This window comes from Ambystoma mexicanum, chromosome 7q, assembly GCF_040938575.1.
Source record: "Ambystoma mexicanum isolate Mex_15411 chromosome 7q, UKY_AmexF1_1, whole genome shotgun sequence".
Lineage (NCBI taxonomy): Eukaryota > Metazoa > Chordata > Amphibia > Caudata > Ambystomatidae > Ambystoma > Ambystoma mexicanum.
In genome coordinates this window covers 658,676,731-658,702,395 of record NC_090941.1, presented here as the reverse complement: position 1 = coordinate 658,702,395, position 25,665 = coordinate 658,676,731, and the positions used below count along the sequence as shown (strand labels likewise).

The 25,665-nt window shown below is 49.3% G+C and overlaps 1 protein-coding gene across 2 annotated transcripts in view; it reads left to right on the top strand.

Moving 5' to 3' along the window:
- PAN3 (poly(A) specific ribonuclease subunit PAN3) overlaps positions 1–25,665 on the top strand; it is a 2,094,753-nt gene that overhangs the window by 1,662,727 nt on the left and 406,361 nt on the right. For both annotated transcript variants that reach the window (XM_069640299.1, XM_069640298.1), the window contains one exon: positions 22,046–22,185. In XM_069640299.1, the coding sequence (XP_069496400.1) occupies positions 22,046–22,185 (140 nt within the window). The remainder of the gene's footprint in view (positions 1–22,045; positions 22,186–25,665) is intronic.

The window sequence follows — 25,665 nt, the reverse complement described above, 5'->3', positions numbered from 1 at the left end:
GTTTGAAGGAATCTACCTCTGAGGGACTGATGCTGGGATGACTGCAAATTCGCAAAGGTTAGCAACACATCGTCCACATACAGGGACAGCTTATATTGTTCCTGGCCCACCCTAACCCCCTCGATGGCGGGACTGTTGCGGACCCATTGGGCAAATGGCTCTGTTATCAGGGCAAAGATTAGTGGAGAAAGGGGGCACCCCTGTCTGGTTCCACATGTGAGGGATATGGAGCCAGTCTGCCTTTGTTTACCCTTAGTGGGGTTCTGGACAAACTTCATTGGCCAGGAGCATCATCTGGAATAGTGGCACAAATTGGAAGGCCTCAAGAGTAAATTTCATAAAAGCCCAGTCAACCTTGTCAAAGGCCTTGGTGGCGTCTAGCGCCAACAGCACCATCTTTCAGTGCTCTGATGGTGCTATCTCCACCAGGTTCAGGGCCAGACAGATGTTCTCCCCCTTGGTTATACCCAGACAAACCCGTTCTTATCTGTGTTGACTACTTGGAGGAGAACCATGGCCAGACGATTGGTCAGAATTTTGAAATAAATGTTAGCATCAATGTTCAACACTGAGATTGGCCTGTAGGTGGCACAGTCTCTGAGGGCCTTGTCAGGTTTTAGCAAAAGAATGGTGGAGGATTCTTGCATGGATTTCCGTAAAATCCTTGAAGTCTACCGGAAGGCATTAAAGAGGTTAGTTATGGGTTTCAGGAGCTGTATTCGGAAGAGTTTGTAGAACGGTGGTGTAAAGAGGTAGGGGAGCCCGGGGGTCTTTTCTTCGGGGTTTTACTTACAGCATCTACCTCCTCTACCATAATCGATGAATCTAGGCTATCCCTGCTTGCTTCGGTGAGGCGGGGGAGGACAGCCCCTTCTATGTATTGGCTCTGTTCTGAGAGAACTCTGGGAGAGGCCTACATGGTTTCTATTAAGTGATGTTCCACCAACTGCATTTTGATGTCTGGTGAATATTGTACTACCCCCTGAGCGTCCCTCCGAGCCACTTTTGTATACCATTGTTTTGTTTTCGCCAGCTTTCGGACCAGAAATGTATTGGCTCTATTACCTTTAGCGTAGTACCCTTGTTTTGTTCTGATGAGGGTGATAACATTTCGGACAGAAAGCCATGTTGTTGAGAATCGGGTCATATCTCCACAGGGGGCATAGAGGGGGAGTAGTCATGATTCGAGACTGCCAGTAGGACTGGGGCATGATCTTGTACTTGTAGCGTTCTCGTTCCTATGGCTATGTCATCCACATATAACATTAGTTGGGGGTTGGCCAAGAGTAGGTTTGTACGGGACAGGGTGCGTTGTACATGAGAAAAGTAATAGTAATCCCGTGACCCTGCATGCAGCAGCCTCCAAACGTCAATTACCCCCCCGAGTCTTAAAAAGATGTAATGGCCCTATTGCAATTTTGAAGTCGCTCGATGTCTGCTGATGTATTTTATCAATATGATATATGATATAATAGTTTATTTATATAGTGCCTATACACAATGTGTTTCAAAGCGCTTCACAGCAAGGGAGGGAACAAGGGAAAAAATACAATGACGTTCTAATATGGCTATGAACAACAAGAATACGAAATTAACTATCGTACTCGGCTTGGCGACATTTCAGATAGCGCAAGTGCTAAAATACAGGTACGGAAGAAATGGAGTAGGGAAAGGAAACGGACAGGCAACTACTGTACTAGGCCGGACGACATTTCTGGTAGAGCTGGAGAATACAAGAGAGAACGGGGAGAGAAGGGGGAGAACAACAAAACAAGCCACTTTCGTTACGTTATGTTACTGACACTTTTTAAGCGTACGTTCGCCCAAGGGCATCATGGTGTTGAGCCGCAAAGAGGCAGAAACATAATGAAGGCTTAAAACAATCAAGTTTTCAGTGAACGGCGAAATGTCAGGTGGGCAACAGTAGCTTGTAGAGAACAAGGAAGGGCATTCCAGGCCTTAGCGGTGGCCACAGAGGAAGCTCGAGCACCCATACGGGATAATCTAACACGAGGAACTGAGATACGAAGAGCAGACTGGGAGCAAAGACAGGGAGACAGAGCATAGGGCAGGAACTTGGCCTGCAGATATTCCGCCCCAAGTTTGTAAAAGGCCCGATTGACAATGCACATGGATTTAAACAGAACCCGCTTCTCGATAGGCAAACAGTGAAGCTGTTTAAGCAAAGGGGACATGTGGGCTCAAAATAGAGGACAAAGGATAGACCTGGCAGCAACATTCTGCAGTAGCTGAAGGTGATTCGTCAGGAAGCGTGGTTGAGCAAGGTAGAGCAAGTTGCAGTAATCCACTGCACTAAGAACAAGCGCAGCTACCACCGGAGCATGGAATTTAGCCGGGACAAAGGGAAGAACTTTCTGGAGGATTCACAGCTTGAAATGACCGGCCTTACAAACATCCGCCACCTGCTCATCCATAGAAAGGGAAGAAGCGATTTTTACCCCCAAGTTCTTTACTGAGGGGGACAGCAGAGGGAACGGCCCGAGAGATATATGCCAGAAATCTGTAGTCTAGAAAGAGAGGACAGGATGTTCCAACAACAAGAACCTCCATTTTGTTCCCTTTCAGTTTTAACCAATTTGCCGCCATCCAATAGCCCAAGTTCTCCAAGCACCTCCTGAGCCGTAACGCTGTATCTGAACGAGTAAGATCCAGACGAACCAAGATCTGTGTGTCATTGGCATAGAAGTAGTATCAGAACCCGTCAGATAAGTGGCCTGATATAGATATTAAATAGTATTGGTGACAGCGCTGATCACTGAGGAACTCCGCATGACAGCAACACAGATTTAGACCAGAAGGGAGGGAGAGAGAGAGATTGAGAGCATTCGGCCAGGAAGGCAGTAAACCACACCAGGAATTGGCTGGATAGACCAGCTGCAGATGGAGGGGAGATCGGGGTGGGATGGTAAACTGTGTCGAACGCAGCCGAGAGATCCAACACTAGTACTGCTCCGACACCACCCTGATCTACCAGGCGAGCTTGATCATCCAGCACAGAATTGAGAATTGACTCTGTGCCCCTCCCAAGGCCAAAAGCTGGATTGAAAGGAGTCGAAGAACCCAGAGGATTCGAGAAAAGTACAGCGCATAGGTGAAACAAGAACCTCCAAGACCTTCATGAGAAAAGGCAGGAGAGAAATAGGACGGAAGTTGGCAAGCATCGCAGGAGCTACAGAGGGTTTCTTAAGGAGGGGGATCACCAGGGCGTGCTTCAAAGTGTTAGGAATAAATACATCACAAAACGAAATATTAACTCCTGTGGTTATTTGGGAAATCAAATCTCCTGAAATTTCCTAGAGGTGGGCCAGAAGGCTAGCATCAGCTGGGGAGGCTGATTTAAGACGCTGAATATCCCCAAGTATGTCTTGGTCAGAGAAAATAGAGAAGGTAGACCAGATAGAACCAAATAGCAGTGAGATAGGAGGCAAAGAAGCGGCTGCTGGCTGACCAGTCCCACCACAGATATTTTCATGAATAGTCTGAATTTTAGAGTGGAAGAAAGAGGAGAGCGAGTCACAGAGGTCTTGGGATGGCATCGCATGAGAGCAGATCTTAGTTTGCATAGAGAGAGATTGATCCAATTTGAACAACGCCTTAGGTTGATTCCACCTTTCGACTAAAATAAGCTTTTTTTTGCATTGGTGATCATTTTGTGATAGACTGTCAGAGAATAACGAAAAGCAGATTTTTCTTCAGTAGAATATCTTGCTCACCACTTTCCGTTTGTCTATCGTACTATGCCCGACACAGTTTAAGATGGTTCTTGGGGGGGGGGGGGGGATGAGTAATGGAAGGGGGAGGAGACACAGTTGTTATCATAGTAGGTCCAGCGACAATTCTGAAAACGTAAGTGCATAGAATAAAGAAGGGGGTGGGGGAGGGAGCCTAGAGTAAAAACAGTGAGGGGGAGAGCAGAGGGGAGAGAGAAACAGTTCCAGAAGTCAGTAAGATGCAATGTTACAGAGGAAAAAATGTAAGCAAGGATTCAAGATGGCACAACGTGAAACACAACATGGAACTGGGTCGCCATGCGTACTAGTTCAGAAGGTGATGCACAGGAGTCGGTGTCTAGAGACAAATCCAAGCATTTGCAACAGTTCGGTGAAGGCGAAACGGATGGTGAATCAAGACAACCCCTGCAGCAGTGATGAGGAGTGAAAAAGTGGGGGGAAGTGAGAAGGGAGAGGTGAGGGGGAAGGGCCATCATGAGGTGCCAGGACAGAGGGGGGGGGGTCACAAGCATCACAGGGGATGAGGATCCGGTACCCCGCTGAAGTCACCCCCATCAGCACTTGGACTCTACAAAGTGGCCCAGCTCGGACTTCAGTTCCTGCAGGAATGTCTCCTGCCTTTCGTTCGGGGCTTAAATCGAAATCAAAGTGTACAGTTGCCAAAACTACAAACCTTTCTTCCAGGCCATGCTGCGATCCCAGCTCGACATAGGGGACCCCTCTCACGAGAAGGATCGCTGTGCCTCCTTTCTTCGAGCCAGTAGATGTCAGGAATTGCTTCGGGAAATAGTTTACTGCACAATCGGGCAAAGTCCGAATGGGTCAGGCGAGTCTCTTGTAGGAATACTATAGAACTGTTCAAGTCCACAAGTCTCTGCAGGATCGATTTGCGATTGGATGGCAAATTTAAGCTTTTTACATTAAGAGTCACAAATGTCATCTTTCGGTGAGGGGGGTCGGTTTAGGTTCTGGGTTCTCCTCAGAGGAGGGGCGATCGATATGGGTGTCAGCTGCCATCTGGTTCCGATATCAATTCACGCTCCTGGTGCAACTGGATTTTCCATGTTATAAACCAAAACTGAACCAGTGCCAACAGTGCACTATCAAAACTGTGCCATCCGCACAGGTGACCAGCAAGCAAGATTGCTCTGCTGGTCTGGCCAAGTCCATGCAGGGCCTGGGCCAGGTAAGTGCTGTAGTCAGCCAGGTATCATCAGCCAATGTAATTTTGTCACTCATTTACATTTCAGGTGACTTCGGGCTTTCAAGCTTTTATCTGCCGTTGACCACAGAGTGCATAGCGGCTTTGGGTACTCCCGCCAACCCCTCATTGGTTCAGGCCGTAGTAGAGGGGAAGCTTTGTTCGCCACGGGCCGAGAATCTTCCCACAGGTCTTCTGCCTCCTCGAGGGAGCCGATTTTCCTGGTAGCATCTGCTATGGTGAATTGCAGTGTTGCCGGGAAGATCCACCTATAACGGATTTTCTTGTCTTGAAGTATGGTTGCCAGCGTCCTGAGGGCCCTCCTTTTCTGTATGGTAGCCATAGCTAGGTCTTGATAAATATGGAGGGACATCTCTTGGAAGATATATTTTTGATTACTTCTGGGCTGCCGCCATGATCTCTTGCTTGGTGGTGAAGAAATGTACCGTCGTTATGACATCCACTGGGTGGTCCGAGGGGTCTATGTTCCGTCTCCCGGCAGTATGTGCATATGGTCAAGCAGCAGGATAGTTTGCTCATGTGTAGAAGAAAATGTTCCCTGATATTCTGGCACTGTCAGCGACGCCTCTGCCGTGCACTCTGTGGAAGTTAAGACGGAGGGAGATGCCTATGCCTGGCCCTTATCGGGAGGCTCCCACTCGCTGCTCTTGGACCCGCTGGCTCACGCGTCTCCTTCTGGCCTTCAACTGCAGTCTGTGACAGCAGGTTGATGTCTGCAACAAATAGCTTGTGCCATTTTGGAAGTCACTTTGGTCCTCTCTCCGAGCTGCCCCAACGCCTTCACTGAGGATCCATACTCCCGGACGGTTCAGACAGCTCAGTTGCAAACCCGGAACATGTATGTTAGTGCGCTGCGTTTGTATTTGAGCTTCCTAAGCGGTGTGTAGCCATTACGAAGTGTTGGCTTCCCAGGCTCTGCACAGAGGCTCTCAGAACAGCATCCACATCGATGGCGCTCCAAGTTATGCCCCTAAATAGACATTTTCAAAATGAACTCTATGGTGTATCAGATGTAATATCATAACATAACACGACATTGCAGAGTATGGGGCAGTACTCTGGACGGCCCAAGCAACTTCAGTGGCTGGGAGCAAAAGGAGAAAATGTAATGTTGGTTCAACCACAGTCTGCTATACTAGAATTTCTGGTGCGCTGACTGGCTGGTGAGACCGTCTGCCTCTCAAATCAAGTGATACGAGATTGGGGGAGGGCCAGTGCAGCAATAATGCAAGTCTATGTAACGGTATTGGAGCCACTAGTAGAAGAGCACCAGGATACACCAATTTGTCCTTCACTTATTAAAACTGTCCTATTGCAAGGGTGTAAATGTAATCACTTATAAGCACTCCATTTTGTGCAGTTGAAATCAGGATGAGATTACATTATTTGCCTGGGATCACACACTTTAGCTAAACTGCGAAGCAGGGATTTGAACGCACTCTGTAATTTAGGCATGGCCACCTTCTGCGCTTTACTTGGAACGAATATTTAAGTTTTGGGTGTCAAGATCTATCATAATACTGTCCTATAGAGTTTACTTGTAAAATACAATAATTGCATGGTAAAGCATAATGACAACATGCAAATCCTTATAACAGCATGTTGGTCAAAAATAATATCAGCCTACCTTTATTTTCCACATCCAGAATGGAAAACTATAAGATGCAAAGTGCAAAATATCTATTTACCCACTTTATTTTCAACGCTTTAAGACGCACAATAAAATAAGTTGCGTCATAAACTCACTTAGGTTTGGAGATTTGTCACAAACCTCCAGAGTGTTATGCATGGTTTTAAGAACATTCAACTAAGCACATCAAAGCAAACTACTTTTTAGTATATCAAGCTATTGGACGTTCTGGGTATGAACATGTTTTCAAAGGGTGCTTTATTGTGTTGCTCGCTTTAACTGTCAGATTTGCAAGGTGACTGGTAGTCTTTGAGTTGGAGATTCACCATCTTACATAAGAAAGGCTATGCTGCTGATGACAAAAGAAACGTGTTGTCGAGTTCATTACGGCACTGAGTGCAGAGCCAGGGATCCAGCCTGTGTGTCTCAGGGGGGCTGTGACACTGGGAAATGCGCAGTGCTTGATCATCCTACTCGAGCAGATAGTAGATTTGCCTCGGAAGAACAAGCGCCCAGAAGCATGTTCCTTATCGTTTGAACTGCTAAAGTGCACGGGCCGCCCCTCAGCTAACATTTCGGGGGCGGTGGGTGGCTTCAGCCCGGTCAGCACAATGACGTTGCGTGCCTGGTATGGCTTCAATGATTTAATGATCATGCCACCTACTACCTAGGAAAATCATTCCCGGACCAGTATGTCTGGATGGTACGACGTTACTGTTTTTTTCGATGAGTTTTCAACAGTTTTTTGTTTGCCAATAAAAACCATAGAAAAATAAAGGGAGGTGGGGTAAGGGGATGTAAAGGGTGGACGGGGGATGGGTAGTAAATAATAGGGGAGGGGGAGTTTGGGGAGGGAACACCCCCCTTACGCCCCCAAAATTAAAATACATTTTTTGATTCGTCTTTTCGGCAAAGAACTGTCAGAAAAAAGCTCATTGGAAATAAATGGGCCATGTAAGACCATAGAACCATCTGGATGACATTTCAAAATGGTGAATACTATATCCATCGCAACAAGGGAGTTTCAGAACTTTAGTGACATCTGTATTGCAATATACATACTGTAATACAATTAAGTGCTTCATGAAACCGACATCTAGAAATTAATTCATGTATAGCAAGCATGTGGTCTTCTGCGATGCAAGAGTGCATGTAGAGGTTTAGCTCTTTTAGAACCTGTCAGTTTGAATGTTTCTTCTTTGATATGAATATTTCTACAAATCCTTCAAATACCTGTAAGGAATCAAAGTTGCGGGTAAGAAACTAGCATTTTTCTCAATAAACGGCACAAAAATCCTGTTCTGGTGGTGAGTCATGGAATCGGGTCCCTGTGAGGCTAGGGAGATGAGCCTGCTACGCAACATTCCCCCTAGGGGTGGCATATAGGGGGACCTCAACGGGAGAGATTCGACTCATGGGCACAAGGATGCCCGTTCCATGATGGAACACCCCTAACCCTCTTACCCATGAGACCATGAAGTCTGCCGAGAGACCATCTGAAAGCACTACTGTATATACTCTTAAGTCCTGTCCCCTTTTCTCCATACTGCACACCTCCGTCTCCTTTTCCGCATCGACTGGAACGGGCCGAATTCACCAGCGCTCCTGGGTTCATGTAACTCCACACGTGGATACTTCTTCTCTTTGTCTTTTTATCATTCAGGTGCTCGGTCCTCAGGCGTCACACTCCCCCCGACGCATGTCGACTTCCACAGGGTTCAGCAGGTGTCCATCCTGCAACGGGCTCTTCCCAGCTTCAGACCCCCACACCCTCTGCCTACGTTGCCTTGGCCCAGACCACAGTTGGCAGGCTTGTTCAGTGTGTGGCTCGCTGTCATCGAAATCGCTGAAGAACAGATTAGCCTCCAGAGGACCTCAATAACTTCGTGAAACACTGAGCCAGGCCCAAGGTAGGGCCCCTATTCTCCATCGCACCCCGCAAAGGTGTCTCCTGCCCACGGACTCTCCCGCGTGGAAGGGACCGCCAGGTCCTTGTACTAGCATGTGCACCGAGGCTACTGCAGCTACCGGTCTTCGGGCAGAGGGATCCATGGATCCTCCCGGTGACAGTGTTGAGGGACCGGAAGGTTCTTGTACCGGATTGTCATTCGCGGGCTCCGCCCTTGTACCAGCAATATGGCCGAGGGGCTATGCCCTAGTACCGGCAATACGTCGTAGGGGGTGCGTGAACGCAGCTCTACCGACCCCCGGTTCGAGGGTGTAAACCTACCGGGTCTAGGCCCGAGGAGCAGGCTAGGCCTCGTGATCCACACGCAAGAGTCTTGGAGGAGGCTGGGCCTAGCGAGCCAAGCAACACGTCGCAGACACGTGGTAGGCAGCTCAACAAGATGGCCGCTGCGCCAAGCAGAGGCACCCGTCCAACGCCATTCCAGGAGTTCGCCAAAGAACGAGTGTCAAGGTGGGACTGGCCTCAACCAGTTACGTGGCCTACAGCCTATCCTTATGCGCAGGGCAGTTTTCCGCTGCGTCCATACGGAAAGGGTATGCAGCGGCTCCAGCAGCTCACATGAAGTCACCTTGGATGGGGGTTATCCGCCATCAGGGAGGTCCTCTCTACGATGCTACTGGCACCACAAGCTCCTCCGCCAGCACCACCGTTCCCGGCGCATCCGCTGCCTCTGGCTCCCCAGCCGATTCCTCGGGCGGTTCCGTACCAGCCTCCTCCTCCGACCACGGTCACTGTACCCCAGCCTACAGTTCCAGCTACTCCACAGGATCCTCCTGATCCACAGGATACGGATGAGGAGGATCCGGACACGCCATCCTCAGCCAGGGCATTCCACAAACGTCTTGCAGGGCTGGCAGAGTACCTGGGCCTACCCCAACCCGAGGCTGCACAGCCGGCAGAGGGGGGTTCTGGCAGAAGTCCTCACACAACGCCCCTCTGCCAAAAAGGGGATTCCACTGCAAACCAATGTAGTCTCCCTGGCCAAGAAGGATTGGCCCAAGCCCCACTTGGTCCAGCAGGTCAATCAATTCCTGGACGCCAAGTACAGGCAGATGGGAGGGGATAAACTCTTGCCATCTGCCCATCCTCAGCCACACTCCTCGGTGATCACTGCAGCATCACTATACTCAAAGCCTCAGTCGCCCTCACCCTCCTCCTCGTCGATGTTGCTAGGCAGGGAGCAGAAGATCTTGGAGGCGTACGAGAAGAAGCTGTATTCCAACGCATCCTTGCATCTTCGTCGGGCCAATGCAGATGCCATGCTGACTGCCGCTAACCAAAGGTTAAGGCGGGAAATTGCAGCCTTCCTCCCGGAACTCCCTACATAGAGCCAATCAAGTTTTAAGGCGGGGCTGGCTGAGGCCAAGCTGGTGGTGCAGGACCTCATGGAATCCAGCATGGCCCATATTGACACCTCTGGCCCTGTCATCTGTATCACCACCGACATGAGAAGGACAGCCTGGCTCCGGGCAACGAAGTTAAACCCGAACGTCCAGGAACGCATATTAGATCTACTGTTCGAGGGTGGGGACCTCTTCCACTCCTCCACGGACGAAGAGCTGGACAAGAAGAAAAACATCTCACAAACGGGCAAGTCTTTATCCATCCTGACAAAGACCAAGTCGTACACCCAGTCACAGCGGCGCTCCGACAGAGGGCATACGTATGGAGGGTTCCGCGGCTTCCAGGAACGGAGATCCAGGCAGCCTGACCGCTCGCTGTCTCAGAACCGACGCAAGCCACAAAAAGGGGCTCAGGGGGGTGTAAGGGCTTTTTCCTGTCTCCCCTCCTCCTAGAGAAAGAAGGCATGACGCATCCCTCCGAGTCCAGGTGTCTCCAGTGGGGGACAGGCTTGCTCTTTGTGCACATTTTTGGCGCCAGAATTTGACAGACCCCTGGATCCTCTCCTTTGTATTCCCGGGGTACTGCCTACTCATCCCAACCTTTCCTCCCTCCTCCCCTCCACTCTTCTGGCAGAGATCCAGTCGCTCGTAGAGAGCCAGGCAGTGGAGGAAGTCCCAGCCTCCCATAGAGGCTTGGGCTTTTACTCCAGGATTTTGGCCATTCAGAAGAAGAACCAGGCAGGCCGGAGAGTTGTGCTGGACCTTACCACCCTCAACCTCTCCTCACCACTACAAAAATTCAAAATGGTTACCCCAGTTTTTATAGCGGAGACATTGTGTAAGGGAGATTGGATGTGCTCCTTGGATTGAATGATGCGTACCTACACCTCCCTATTTGGCAGCCCCATCGTTCTTTCCTTCGGTTCAGGATCATTGGCTACCATTTTCAATAAAAGGTCCTTCCTTTTGGCCTCAAATCGGCCCCCATGGTCTTTACCAGGCTCATGAATGAAGTGGCTGCCTTCCTCAGAGCGCAGGGCCTCCACATCTACCCATACCTCGACGACTGGCACGTCAGGGCTACATCTCCGGAAGCGGTCCACCACTCCTCCCATACCCTTATGAACACGTTGCACGATCTGGGCTTCTCGCTCAATCTCAAGAAGTCACAGCTGCAGCCCACGCAGACTGACATTCTTGGGCCTCATCTGGGACACATGCTCCGAGGAGGTATTTCCGTCGGAGGACAAGATCTCGTCCATCAAAAGGGCCACCACCCACTTCCTCAACAGAGAGTGGTGGTACCAGCATCACCTGGGTCTCTTGGCGGCTGGTCCCATTAGCCGTCCCACACACGAGGCTCGGGATGAGGAAGATTCAGCTGCACTTCACGGCCTCATGGAACAGGGAGCGGGGCTCTCAATCTGAGAGGATCAACGTTCCTCTATTCCTCCACCCGGACCTCACATGGTGGTCCAGGGACTGCAACCTACCGACGGGCAAGCCCTTTCGGCCTCCCACTCCGTAGGCCATCATCACCACAGACTCCTCGCTCAAGGGCTGGGGAGCCACCCTGGACGATCTCTCGGTCCACGGCACCTGGACTCAACAGGAGCAGGAATACCACATCAATTGGTTAGAGCTGAACGCAATCTGGATAGTGCTCGCAGTATTCCTACCACTTCTCATGGGCAAGGTTGTCCTCATCCAGACAGACAATTCGACCAGCATGTACTACGTCAACAAGCAGGGAGGCACCAAATCCTCTCCTCTGTGCATACTGGCAATCAGCATGTGGGAGTGGGCCCTGGAAAACGACATCTACCTCGCGGCGGTCCACCTCCCTGGGGAAGCCAACCTGGAGGCGGACAGGCTCAGCAGGTTGGGAGCGGATAATTACGAGTAGCAGCTAAACAACCTCGTCATTCAGGAGATCTTCTACAAGTGGGGTCATCCCCAGGTGGATCTCTTTGCCACCTGGCACAACAAGAAGTGTCCTCAGTTCACCTCCTGGCAGGGACAGGGCCCAGCTCCCTGGGCGTCGCCTTTCGGCTTCAATGAAACAGCATGAAGGCTTACGTCTTCCCGCCCACTCTGCTGATTCACAGAGTGATTCGCAAAATCAAGGAGTCTCGCCAGCTCAACATCATTCTAATAGCTCCATAGTGGCCGGCCAGGCCATGATTTCGGAGCTGCTCACCCTCTCAGAGATGCCTCCGATTCACCTCCCGAAGGGCCCAGCTCATCTTCTGGCGCAGCAGGGGGGGTGTGGGGGCAGGGTCATCCACCCCGCGCCACAGAAACTAGCCCTAACCGCATGGTACCTGAGCAGCTAAAGCTGTGGCACATCAGCCTCTCCCAGGCTAATCTGGAAATCATACAGGGCGCAAGGAGCAAGGCTACCAGGGCCCAGTATAAAAGTAAATGGACCAGATTCTGCGACAGGCAGACTCCAAGGAAATCGACCCCCTGGCATGCACTTTGGACGACGTGCTCTCCTTTTCGGCGCACCTCGCCCACTCGGGTGTGCAGGTGGACACCTGCTGTACATACCTCGCAGCCATCGGGGCTTACAGGAATTTGAGGGAGGGGGGGGGATCTTCTCCTCCTCCAATCCTATCGTCAAACATTTGACGGGCTCGCAAGGCTCATCAGGCAGGTCACCATCAAGCTCGCCTCTGCCCGTAGAGTCAGCGAAATACAGGCGCTGGTCGCCTCGGAACCATATACTACCTTTCACAGGGACAAAGTAGTCCTACAGACACACCTGGCATTTCTGCCCAAGGTGCCGTCAGCTTTCCACTTGAATGAGGAAATAGTCCTTCCTATGTTCTTTGCCGATCCCAAGGACGAAGCACAGAGAGTGCTACACTGCCTGGATGTCAGGCGGCCCTGCAGTTTTGCTTGGACAGGACCAATGGCTCCTGCAAATCGGACGCCCTGTTCCTAACTTTCGGAGGCTCAACAGCAGGCAATCGGGCCTCCAAGGCCTCCATATCCCGCTGGATGGTTGCAGCCATCAAGGAAGCGTACGAGGGCAAGCACAAGCCGCTTCTGTCCAACAAGCACACCCACGCAGTCAGGGCCAAGCCAACAGCCATCGCATCGAAAAAGGTTCCGAATCCCGTCCCTTGGAAGGGACGCCCATGCAGTATGGAGGAAAGGGGACTACGTTAGTCACTACGATGAGGAACTTATTTATTGCAATACTCCTTCCTTGGTGTAAGAATTGATAGCACCAAGATGAGGAACAGTAAAATAGACATGCATTCTGATCTCAAATCATCTTCCAAAAGTACTGTGACGAAGAGATTTGCAAACTACTCCTTTGTCAAGTACAGAAGGTACTGGGAAGAGGTGGCCCAGAGAAGCCATGAAGACTGCACAATGGACACACAAACAAGGGAATATGACACTCCCCAGGGGAGGACCCAGCTGTACGACATAAACATGGAGAAAGGTATTGCTGAAAAGCGAAGCAGGCATGAAGCTTGGCAGACCCAGGAAGTTCGAAAACAAGAAGCTATGCTGGAGAAGCAAAACGCTAGACGGGAGGATGCCGACATCAGGGTGCAGGCTGACGCAGAGCAGACCTGACTGGAAGCTGGGAGCCGACCGACAGTGGTGTGACCTTGAGGTAGACCGAGTGGTCCATTAACTGCGCCGACACTGCCTGGCCGGAGACCCTGTGGAGCCAAAGCACGGCGGCGGGGAGTGGAAGGAGAAGCAAGGAGAGAGTTCAGAGAGCACGCAACAAACCCAACATTCCAGGAAGATCCGGTGACGTACCCCCAACAGAGAAGAGGTAACGGGAGTCACAGGAGACCCGGTAGGGGATTGGGGAATGGTGCCGAATGTAACAAGGGTATCAGGAGTGAAAGTTATTCTTTAGTGGGGTGGGGAAAACCCTTTAGAGATAGAGACTGGCCTTTTTCATTCATATTTAAATAAAGATTCTAGTGAAAATGCCACCTCTTTATCAGATTCCTTACTCCAACACACCACATACTCGTACGTCCCGTGTTCTCCATCCTTGTGAGAGTCCCCCAACATGGAATGGTACAGTGACCGTTACCGCTGGCAGCGAAAAATAGTGTAAAAAGGCGCGGCCTCCAGCGTGGGAACTCGCTGCTGAGGCCCCACCCTCCAGCGCCTCACCTCAGTCCCTTTTTCCGCACGGACGCTATCGGACCTGGCAGCCAGCACAGAGATCTTTATTTATTTAGTTTTCCACTTGCTCCCCATTTTGTTTTTTCAAGCTTTATTTTTATTATATTCATTTTGAATTTGTAAGGCGTTTATAAAATTAAATTGTGTTTCAAAAAGTAACTTCCCTTCGGTGCCTCGCCTCCCCCAGCGCATGTCTGCCGCAGGAGGATTTGCAAGATGTGCCTCATGCAACGGCTCATTCCTGGCCTCGAACCCCCATGCTTTCTGTTTTGAGTGTTTGGAGCCCGACAACCGCTGGGATGCATGTTCGGCTTACAGTGCTCTCGGTCCCAGGACTTCTACTCTAGGACCTCTCATCAAGACAAGGTAGGCCCTCTGTTCAGCACATCTCCACAGCGCTGCGACTCCTTCCCTGGGGTTCCCACGGATCGGGGTTCCTCGGATTCAGGTTCTGGCATGCCTGTGGCCTCTAAGGCTACCGGCTCCCAAGCCGAGGGGCCCGGGAGCCCTAGCGGGCTGTCCTCGGTCAGGCGATCAAGTTTGTCCTCTAATTCGGCCCCGGGGGTAAGTGATCGTCGACTGCCACTTCCAAGAGTCTGTCCTCGGCACGGCTACCGGCACAGGTGCTGAGGGCGTCTAGCTTACCTGAGCTCGCTCTGAGGTCGTGATTTGGGGCGTTACGAATACAGACCATCCGGCCGAGGTCTCGGCACCTACCAGTGCGATCTGAGGTTGACGCTTCTGCTTTGGGTGCAAGACCCAAGCTGTAGCCTCCCGTGTCTGAGGCCTTATGTGGCTCAGGGCCTCCGCACCCTGCTGCCCACAGCGTGGCGCGAAGCCTCAAAATGGTGTAGAGGCATGTGGCAGAGCCTGCCAGGCTGACGGCCATCTTGGATCCAGCTCTGGCCCGCCCGTGCTATCGCCCATCGAATGGGCTTTGCAAGATGATCCAAGCCCCATCCCTCTGGAAGCAGCATCGGATTGTACGGTACAGATATCTGGTCTCCTGGTTACATCTACCCATCACAGCCTTACGGCTACACGCCCCAGGCGCCTCGCGCTTTGACTAGAAGCTGAGGCCCAGCGCCACATAGGGCCGGGCCCCTAGGGACCTGGTGGCTTGCGAGGACCATTTCTTTGTGTTAGGCAGAATCCTATGCAATGCCCTTAGGGACCACTACACACGATTCAGACTACAAGTGGCAATGCAAGTTCTCCTTTGGTACAAGCCTGTACTACACTGTTAATGTGGCAGCAGTAGCGGAGCAGCCAGACTTCTCTCAAGAACAAATGAGCAGTAGTAGAGATTACACAAAGGACCACAGTTACTGTGACTCAAGCAAACACTGACTCGAGGTTTTTGGTTAAAGTAAAAGTACATTTATTTTCGACCATCTGTTTGCAAAACACTTCACTTCTATTAAATTAAAACCACATGAAAAATACACTACACACAACCAATTCACTTTGGATAAGGCAACTCGGGGTAAGTACCTTATGATTTTTCGGACCGTTGTTGTGAAACAAAAGACGTTACCGGGAATACATATGCGGTCACTTTTTGACAGTAATGATAGTTCGGTCTTACTAAAAATACGCGTATCCGAGGAAGGAAATGTTACCATGGTCAAAATACTATTAGCAGCTGAGTTAACCCAAGAGAGTTGGGGGCAAAAATCATCAGCAATACTTTTGTCAAGGCAGACGGAATCAGAGAACACTTTCTAACCCAAAGATAAGTCAATAGGCCTGCACCAGTGTTGGGTGGAACAGGGTTCCTGTTGTTGAGGATCACACAGTCGGATAGTTCAAGATTCAATTATGCCAAGAGTACTTTGATTTTGTCAAAAGAGGAAGCAAAAGTTATAAGGAAGACAAGGACGAGCCTTGGATGAGGAGAAAAGGGGTTCACCCTAGTTCCTCGAAGTCAGACACAGTACCTCATTCTCTGATGAAGCTGATGCCATGGCAGTTGTTCCTGGTAGTTTCCTGCAGACTCACAGTTCCTGTCTCTTCAGTCGTGGGGACAAGGATAACGACTTCTGGAGTGAGCTGCACTACCCAGGGATGAGGCCAGCAGCAGCAACGGTGGATAAAAGGTGCGCTCCTTTAAAACAGGAGAGGCTCTTCAGATGGCTATCCGGACCACTACAGCAGTGTGCAACGATTTCGACCACGAAGAGGATCCTCTGGCTGTGGAAGATGAGCTGGTTGACCCCACCAGGCTCAAGGTAAGAAGACTCCGGACTGGATATTCTCTGGTCGTTGAAGGGGTAGATGGCTCAGGACTGCAGCAGGGCTTCACCGGGACTTGGTAGTTGCAGCGGCTGTCGTCTTCTCCGTTTATCTTCGGTTCTTTGCAGTTCCAGTGGTGACTGTGACTTCAGCCCAAGAGTCCTCCCTTTTATGCGAAAATCCCCCATTCACACAGCCTGGCTTTCAATCACGCAGCAGGGGGGGTCATCCGGCCCGGACAACCACCTCACCCAATCATGGCAAAGTGCGACTTGGGTTTAACGAATTAACCCTTCCCAGTACTCCATGTAAGATGGGGTGTACTGGGTCTGTAGTTTTAAATGACTACATAAAGTTAATGGCAACTTTGCATGTTTCTGGGGGACAGTAGTCTGCCCCAGAAAAATGGAGTCCGGGGGAAGTCTAAAAGAGAACCCTGTGTTACTGCACTGAAGGTGCGGTGTACCACACAAAAAAAGTGGGGCTCATGGAGTGGTGTGCTCCAGAGACCAAGATCACACAAACAGTACAAATACACATGACAAAACACTTGTAAGAGTGGGAATAGGCTCACACTCTTACCAAGTGGAAAAAATAAACTCCAGTAATCCAGCAAAGCTGCTGGGGGACTCACTAGGTGAGGGAAATTAGCCATAGAATGAGAATTCTCCCTAACACTTCGAGCGCTTCCTCTTCCTCAAGTGTTCCCCTCAGTTGATAGGGCTCCTGAAGGATATAGTGTAGGAGGTCATACCGCAGGTGGCGCCACCCCGGCCCCTTCCTCTGGGTACTCGTCCCGTTCCTCCAGCGCTACCGGTTCCAGTGCCGGTCTCTCCCCTGGTCCAGGCCCTACCGGTTGTTCAGACCCCTCCACCTCCTCCTGTACCACAAACGCCACCCCCTCAACAGCCATTGAACCTGTCTTCGGCACCGGACTAGGGGGTGAAGGGACGACAACACCGTTGGCACCTGTGTCCCAGGGCCCAGATTCCCCTTGGTCTGTGAAAAAGGGGTTTGGGGGGAGACGAAGACGATGACGCCCAGGACTATTAACCCTCGACATCCGTTAAGGCCTTTTCATGACTGCCCTCAGGACCTAGCTGAGTTCTTGGGGGTCCCTCTGCCTGAGGAAACCCCCCAGGAGTCATGAGTGCTAGCTGAGGTCTTGGGTAAGGGGACCACGATTCGGTCTGGCATCCCTCTCCGGAAGGATGTCCTGCAGGTGGCACAAAAGGTCTGGGAGAAGCCCAGGACAAATGCCCAGACTAACAAAAAGTTGGGAAGCAGGTTCAGGCTGACAGACAGGGAGCCAATCCTCCTGGCCTTCCACCAGCAATCAAATTCTTCAGTGGTGGCTGCAGCCTTGTTGTATTCTAAACCATCGTCTTTGTCACTTCCTCCACGTGAGCCACCTCTGGTTGTTTTTCGCCTGGCTATGGGCAACCAGAAGCTGTGGCAGGTGCTCGGAGAATTTCTGCCCGACCTCCTTTCGGACAAGCAAGCCTACTTCAAGGCCGATTTGTCAGATGCCCAGGCCATTTTGCAGAACCTCATGGAGTCTTCGGTCTCCCACATGGACACAGCAGCAGGGGGCTGTGCATTGGTGTCTAGATGAGGAAGACGGCATGGATGCACACCTTTAGGTTTCCATCTGACGTGCAGGACCGGATCCTGGATCTGCCCATCCAGGGCATGGATCGTTTTCATTCGTCAACCGATGATGAGTTGACAAAGAAGTAAACTCCAATCAAACCGCCAAGTCCTTGGCCACCCTGACAAAACCTGGACAGAAATCCTTCCCTCAGTCCCAGGGCAGGACCGAGTTCAAGCCCTGGGCTTTCTCCTGCTTCAAGCGGTTCCCAAACCACGGTTCATGTAGGCCTGACACGTCGCCCAGCCACAACAGGAGGTTGCAGCAGAGGTTGTTGAGTGGGTTTTTCTGCTCCCCCTCCTCTACCCCCACCTCTGATGCCAAGAAGCAGTGACGTCTAGGTCGGCGAACACAGCTTGACTGGGGGGGGGGGCGTTTTGCTCTGTTGCAGGACACCTTGAAGCGTCTTCATTAACCTGTGGATCCTATCCGTAGTCTCCACGTGCTTCAGTCTTCCTCTTCCTTTACCTCTACCATCCTCTCCTCCTCTTCGTCAGATCGGGTCCCCCGGCTCTTTTGCGGGAGGTCCTGTCGCTCTTGCAGATGCAGGCGATAGAACTGGTTCCTCTTGTAGAGTGGCTCCGGGCACTATTCCAGGATTTTTGAGGTACCCAAGAACAACCAGGCTGCCCTGGGGTTTGTCCTGGACCTGTAATTTCGAAATCTGTCTTTACCGCTGGAATACTTCAAGATGATTACTCCCGCTCACATAGCCGTCTGTGTGCAGGGTATTGGAGGAATTCCCTGCACCTCAAGGATGTGTACCTACATGTACCCAGCTACCAACCATATCGGAAGTTTCTGCGGTTCACGATTGTGGTACCACTTTCAGTACAAGGTGCTGCCCTTGAGCCTGAACTCAGCCCCTCGTGTCTTCACAAAGTTGATGAACACAGTGGCGGACCTTCTCCTCTTGGAGGGCCATCCTTGTTACCCTTATTTGGGTGACTGGCTGGTGAGGGTGGGATCACCTGAAGATGTGGTGTACTCCTGCAAGAGATTGGCAGATATCCTCCATAAACTGGGGTTCTCCCTCAACTAGAGGAAGTCTCAGTTGTGCCCATATTGGGAACTGGTCTTCCTAGGGGTTTATTGGAACACAACCTTTCAGTGGGCGTTACCTACGCCCGAGAGGCTTCTGTCCCGCTGCAAGATGTCTGGGCACTTTCTGGCCAACTCGACCACTTCGGCACGGTGGTTCCAGCACATTTTGGGCTTGATGGCTTCCTGCTTGCTCACTGTACAGCACGCTTGCCTCAAAATGAGGTGCTTCTAGCTCCACCTGGCGGCCAATTGGGATCAGGAGACAGGGTCTCAGTAGGACAGTGTCCCAATTCCACTGCTTCTACTGCCCGATCTTCGCTGGTGCCTGGTGGATGGCAATGTTTCAGTGGGAGCCGGCTTCACCCGACTGGAACCTACCCTGGTGGTGACGACCGACTCCTCCCTTTCGTGCTGGGTGGGCCACTCTGGAGGGCTAAACAATTCATGGAGCATGGTCCAGGACAGAAGCCTTCCTACATATTAATCTGCTCGAGCTCAGGGCAGTGGGCCTGGCTATCAGGGCATTTTTGCCCCTCATCAGGGACAATTCTACTACAATGTTTTACCTGAAGAAGCAGGGGTGACACCCTTCCCCCACCACCCCCTCCTCTGCGTGGAGGAGGTATCGATCTGGGAATGGGCCCTAATAGACGGGATTTGGATTTCAACAGTTCACCTGCCGGGGTCAGCAATGCAGAAGTGGACCAGCGGAGTCGCTTGGGGTTCAACACCTACAAGTGAGAGTTTCGCACAGACTCCTTTTTGCCCCTGTTCCAGCGTTTTGCAGAACTGGATTCGTTTGCATCCCCTCTGAATTCCAAGTCCCCCAATGTGCTTCATGGGCAGGACAGGGTGAGTGGTCTCTCGGAGATGCCTTCCTGTTCTGTTGGCACAGCCGTAGGTGTTATGCGTTCCCGGCCACCCCTCTGCTCCACCGGACCCTCTGCAAGTTCTGGACTTCGGTGGGTTGCAGCCGCATCCTGATTGCCCCCCACTGGCCCTCGAGACCCTGGTTTTTGGATCTGCTGCAGTTGTGCTCCCAGGGTCCCATCCACCTTCCTATCTCCAGCAAGGCTTTCCTGATGCAGCAGGGCGGGGCCTTGGAGCATCCGAACCCAGCCAAGCTGGCGTTGGCGGCCTGGTTCCTGACCAGCTGAGGCTTCAACATGATCAGTTTTCAGATGACAACTGGGACATCATTCAGCAGGCCAGTATAAGAGTAAATGGACTAGGGTCTGCCATTGGCCTTGTGACAAGGGTCTGAACCTAGTCACCTGTCCTCTGGATGTTGCACTGGCTTTTTCAGCACACCTGGCTAGCTCTGGAGTTCAGGTGGATACTTGCTGCACTTATTTAGTGGCTATCGGGGCTTACAATAATTCCCCTGAGCATGTGTTTTCTGCGTCCAACCCAGTGGTTAAGCTTTTTCCGCTGGAGCATAGGTCGCACCTGGTCTGGGACCTCAATGCGGTTCTGGCAGCTTTGCAGCACAAAGCCTTTCGAGGTGATGGCCTCTGTGTACATCCGCTTGGTGCCACTATAGACGGTATTACTGGTGGCTCTTGCCTCAGCACGCAGGGTTAGTGAGCAGCTGCAGGCATTATCATTGTGCAAGCCCTTCACCTCGTTTCACAATGACAAGGTAATCTTCTGCACTCAACCAAACCTCTTGCCCAAGGTGGTCTCCATTTCATCTGAGTCAAGAGATCTGCCTGATGGTGTTGTACCCGCACCTGCAGCCAGAGTCAAAGAGGGCCTGCTATTCCTTGGACCTCAAGAGGGTCTTCAAGTTTCATCCCTCTGACGAAATCCTTCAAGAAGTCTGAGGCATTGTTTGTGACTTTTGGGGGCTCCTCCCCTGGCTCTCAGGCTTGCACAAATCTTCCATTGCCCGTTGGATGGTCCAGGCTATTTCGGAGGCATACACAGCCATGGGCAGACCTGTTCCTGAGGGGATTCATGCCCATGATGCGTTCAGAGTCATGGCCTTCACATTTCAGAGACATGCTTCTTGGGATGTCATCAGCAAGGCAGCTACTTCGGCCACTCAGTCTGCCTTCTGTAAGCAATACTCACTGGAAAAAAACTCCAGGCGCGATGTGGAGTTTGGTCAGGCGATTCTGAAGAACCTTTTTGCTTCATCCTAGATATGAGGCAGGTTATCACAACTCCACCCAGTGTTCTTGTTCTGTGGAATCACCCACAAGGATGTATGAAAGGGGATGGGACGTATGAGTAATTAAAGTTACCGTAATGACTAGAGTACTCATAGTCCCTAGTCCCTTTTCCTCCATACGTACCGCCCACCTTCCCCTGCTGGTATGCCAATGGCTAAAATGTAATGGGCACAGCCAGGTATCTGAGCGTCCGATGTGTTCAAAGGGGACTGAGGTGAGGCACCGGAGTGCAGGGCCTCAGCGGGGCATTCCCACGCCCACGCCCGAGGCCGTGTGCTTTTCTAAATGTAGGGGAAGCTTAATTTTTCGCTGCCAACGGTTCTGGTACCGTCCCTATGTTGGGGGACGCCCACAAGGATGGAGGAAAGGGGCTTACGGACTATGAGTACTCCAGTCACTTTAATCTGTCCATCTAGAGGATTGACATTAATTGAGGAGGAACAACATCATTGTTAAAGTAGATTTGTGTTTGATGCAGAATTCAAAGACTTGACCGTAAATATATTGAATGCCAGGCTTGTGTTTAAAGTTTGTCCTGACTCTTTTAATATGGTTACTTTTTAGTATTTTTATACTTTACACCGTAAACTGTATTTTATAAACCATTGTATATGCTAAATATGAATTACTGTTTAATTTGTGTTCATGCTGAAAGATGTTGACTGATAAACTGCAAGTATATTATGTTTTTTATATCATGTATTTCATACTTCTTTGAACCATATACAAATAAAATAAATATGGTTTTGCTCAAGACTGAGACTTTATTGAACAAATATTACATTGTAAATATGTACTGTAGTGTTTAAAGTTAGATACATTTGATCCTTTTTCAATTTATTTTTCCATTAGCAAGCCGACCTGATCTCATTGGGGAAAGTTGTGTTGGCTTTGGCTTGCAACTCTTTGGCAGGAATTCAACGTGAAAATTTACAGAAAGCCATGGAATTGGTGACGATTAACTATTCCTCTGACCTGAAAAATCTGATTATGTAAGTTTAATTTTAAATATTTTCAAATCGGATCAGCCGGTTAAGGTCTAAAATATCAATTATTAAATACATTTGTCTGAATACTGTGGTTTAAAAAAAAAAGAATAAGGGATGATGGTGAAATGTCCAGCCCATGTTAATTTTTTTTATGATGCACATTTTTTATTGAGATGCATAACTGTAGTAGTCTGCTTGCTGCCTAGTTTGAACATCGCCACTTATGAGGTATGCCCAACAGACTGAGGTTTTGTTGATAGTGTGCAGTTATTGGGTTATGTTGTGGGATATTGATGCATTGTTATATAAAGTACGGTAAGTGAATCACGTGCATATATATTTGTATTGGAGCATCTAAAGTACATTTTAGTGTATTTACAATTGCAATATAGCAACATGTTTCATAGAATTTAAAAAGGTAATTTCATTAATTTTATACATTTTAAATAAATGTAGGTTTTGTTTAATCTGCATATTTGCTTTTATGGTACATGTAAATCGTAGAGCAAACTAGAGTTGCATATATTGAAGTTCTTCCAGAAATAGTCGATTCTTTCTCAATGAAGGCTGATGATTGGAACATTTCCTCGGTAGCTGGACATTTAAAAACCTAAAATGTGATTTATTGCTTGAACCCATTAGTATAGTTGGTGTCCTGGTGCCTCTCTGGTCTGCCGATTAAGCAATCTGGTGAACCTTACGATGATGCCTTAGGACAGATCCGTAAGGAGCCACTGGTACAAAGTCTTGTTATATACTACTTTCGCAGCTTCCTGTTGCTCTTCAATTACAGATCACACACAGATACACACTCAATCGTCCTCACACAGTCACAGCTGAGGGTGAACGGAAACTTGAGGAATAATCTTTCATACAGTCAACTCAACATTCTCCTGAGATGCTCAGTCCCCAAGGTTATACATGCATATGCAGATGGACATCACGATGAGACCCACCACACCTCCATTCCTTATTAAACATCCAGAAACAGCGCACCACTGTCCCTGTTTTTGTTTTTTTTGTTTACACAAATGAAAAAGTCACGAAAACAATGCCCAACATCACAGTGCACAACACCAAAACACCTTCACCACCCATCAAACATGCAAAAGGTCTACTCAAGACACCATAGAATTTGTGCCAGCACACTCAAACCAGGGTCCTTGACAGAGGACATGGCTCTCCTTTCTCAGGCTCTTGACCAAATGCCTAAATGTCTACAGTACATGTGCCAGCACACACCTCGGGACCAGACAGATCACAGACATCTTTTCTCTCAACTCCCTGACCGTCACAGCTAAAGCCATGCCTAAACTCAAACACCAGATGTGGATCAATTCATCAACAGGTTGGCCCTGCACCAACACACATGGGTGCTCACTAGATGGTAAACCCCCACAGGCAGCTTCCAATTCAGATGGGCCTGGAGCTTGTAGCATATGCATCCATTCATTAACGTAGACTGGGTAGAAGATTGGAATGCACACAGGTTTGTCCAAACAGAGTACTGTTTTCATAACCATCTCTGGTGATAAACCAAGCATGCTACTCACTAGACACCCTATTGACTCTAAGCCACAACCTCAACACATGAACTTTCACGATACTACATGAGGAATTTCTTTGCATGTTTGACACGTGTGTTAGCTTGTTCGATAGTGTCAACTCTGTGTCCAAAATGGCCCAGAGATGTTTTACTTTATTTGTTGGGATGATCGGGTGGCCAGTTAACATGTGTAGCAGCGGTTGTCGCGCTGAGTCGTGAAGAAGATCAGGTCTATTTTAGATTGATTGATGGATAGCCAAGATGTAATTTGGTTTGAGGCACTGGTGTAGTTGATTAAGTGTCTTTTTGTCCCGAAACGTTAATATAAGTTGAATATCAGCTGCATTAGAGTAAACATTTTCATTAAAACTACAGATGGCTGCATTAAAGAAAGTATATAGTTAATAAAAAGGACGTGATGAAAGTGAGTATCCCTGCGAACAGCACTGGTAGTTTGGGCAGGAGAGGTAGCAAAAGGAACACATTTCACAGATTGTGTTCTGACTGAGAGAATGCTACGAAACCACTATAATGCATTTCTGCGGATTCCAGCAGTGTGAGACAGTCTAGATAAAAGGATGGATGGATTGATTGTATCAAAGGCAGAATCGGATCTAGCATAACAATTAGCGTAATCGGAACGGTGGAGAAGGTTATCCCAGTTGGCACCAAAGGCTGATCCATGCCATTCCTGGGACAGAAACAGGATTGAAGGGGGTTGAGAATGTGGTTAGAATTGGTAAAATGTGATAGTTGTTATGGTTGCAACATTTCGGTGTTTATCCAATGAAAACCAGCTATTGAGCGGAAATTATTTAGAAAAGCAGAGCTGGGATTTTTTCAAAAGGGGAATAATGAGAGATATTTTAAAACATGAGGAAAGACCCCTTCCTGTAAAGATAAATTTGTCAATTTGATGATGCAGTTGGAAAGAGCTGGGGCATCATTCTCTTAGGCCACCAAAGCTGGCAGAATGTCGATCACGGAACAAGTGTGTTTGAGTTTGGCGAGTAATGAAAACATTTCCTGCTTGAGGACTTCTTTAAAAACAAAGGAGGAGATCAATTGAATAACCGAGGGATGAATAGTTGAACTATTTAAGGTTTCTTCATTTTGTAAGCTGTTGGAATCATTATGGCTTTAAGAAAGAATTCATTGGCCAGATCAGCAGGTGGTTGTAGTTTTTGGGGGGGTTGATAAAGGTTCTAGCTATAGAAAAGAGTTTGGCATGTCTGCTAAGGGCCATGTTGATGAGAATGTGTGAACATTTACTTTTGAGTTAAGGATAGCTTTTTTTGTAGCAAAAAAGTGATACCTTGGTATCTTAAAGATGATGCATTTCTCTAGCTTTATACCCGAGTTGTGTTTTGTCTATAGAAATGTTTGAGTTTTGAGTTCCTGTGAATACCATGGATTATAAACCTTTCTTGAGGGATGTGGGTGGGGGAAAGTTATCAACAGTTGTCGGGAAGGAGTCGGTTTGCCAGTTGGTCGAGCCACAGGGGGGTGATGAAGTAAGGTTGTCTGGGCTGATGTAGAGTAGGGCTTTTTTGATTTTGAGGCATCTTGGAGGGTAAAATGTTGAACATTGGGGCTGGAAGTAACTTTTAACGTAAACTGCTTTCTGCTCTGGTGCAGCATCCTGGTATCTCCCCTTTGACAGCAGTACCATTGAAATCGTAGCTGCCATCTCAGGGATCATCCGCAAAGGTGCAGCCTGTTTCAGTAGAGCAGGCTCTTCCGACTTTTGACAGAGTACTACAAAGTAGGATATAATAGCTACTGATAGGAGGAAGCCAAGCACTTTCCCAAAGCAGCACCAATTTTAGAGAGAGGTCTTTGCCGTGGCAAAGTCAGATGTCATTAGTGGAAAATTGCACATGATGTAAGTAATAAAGATAAGTCTCTGGATTCAAAGATCTGTACATTCCCCACAT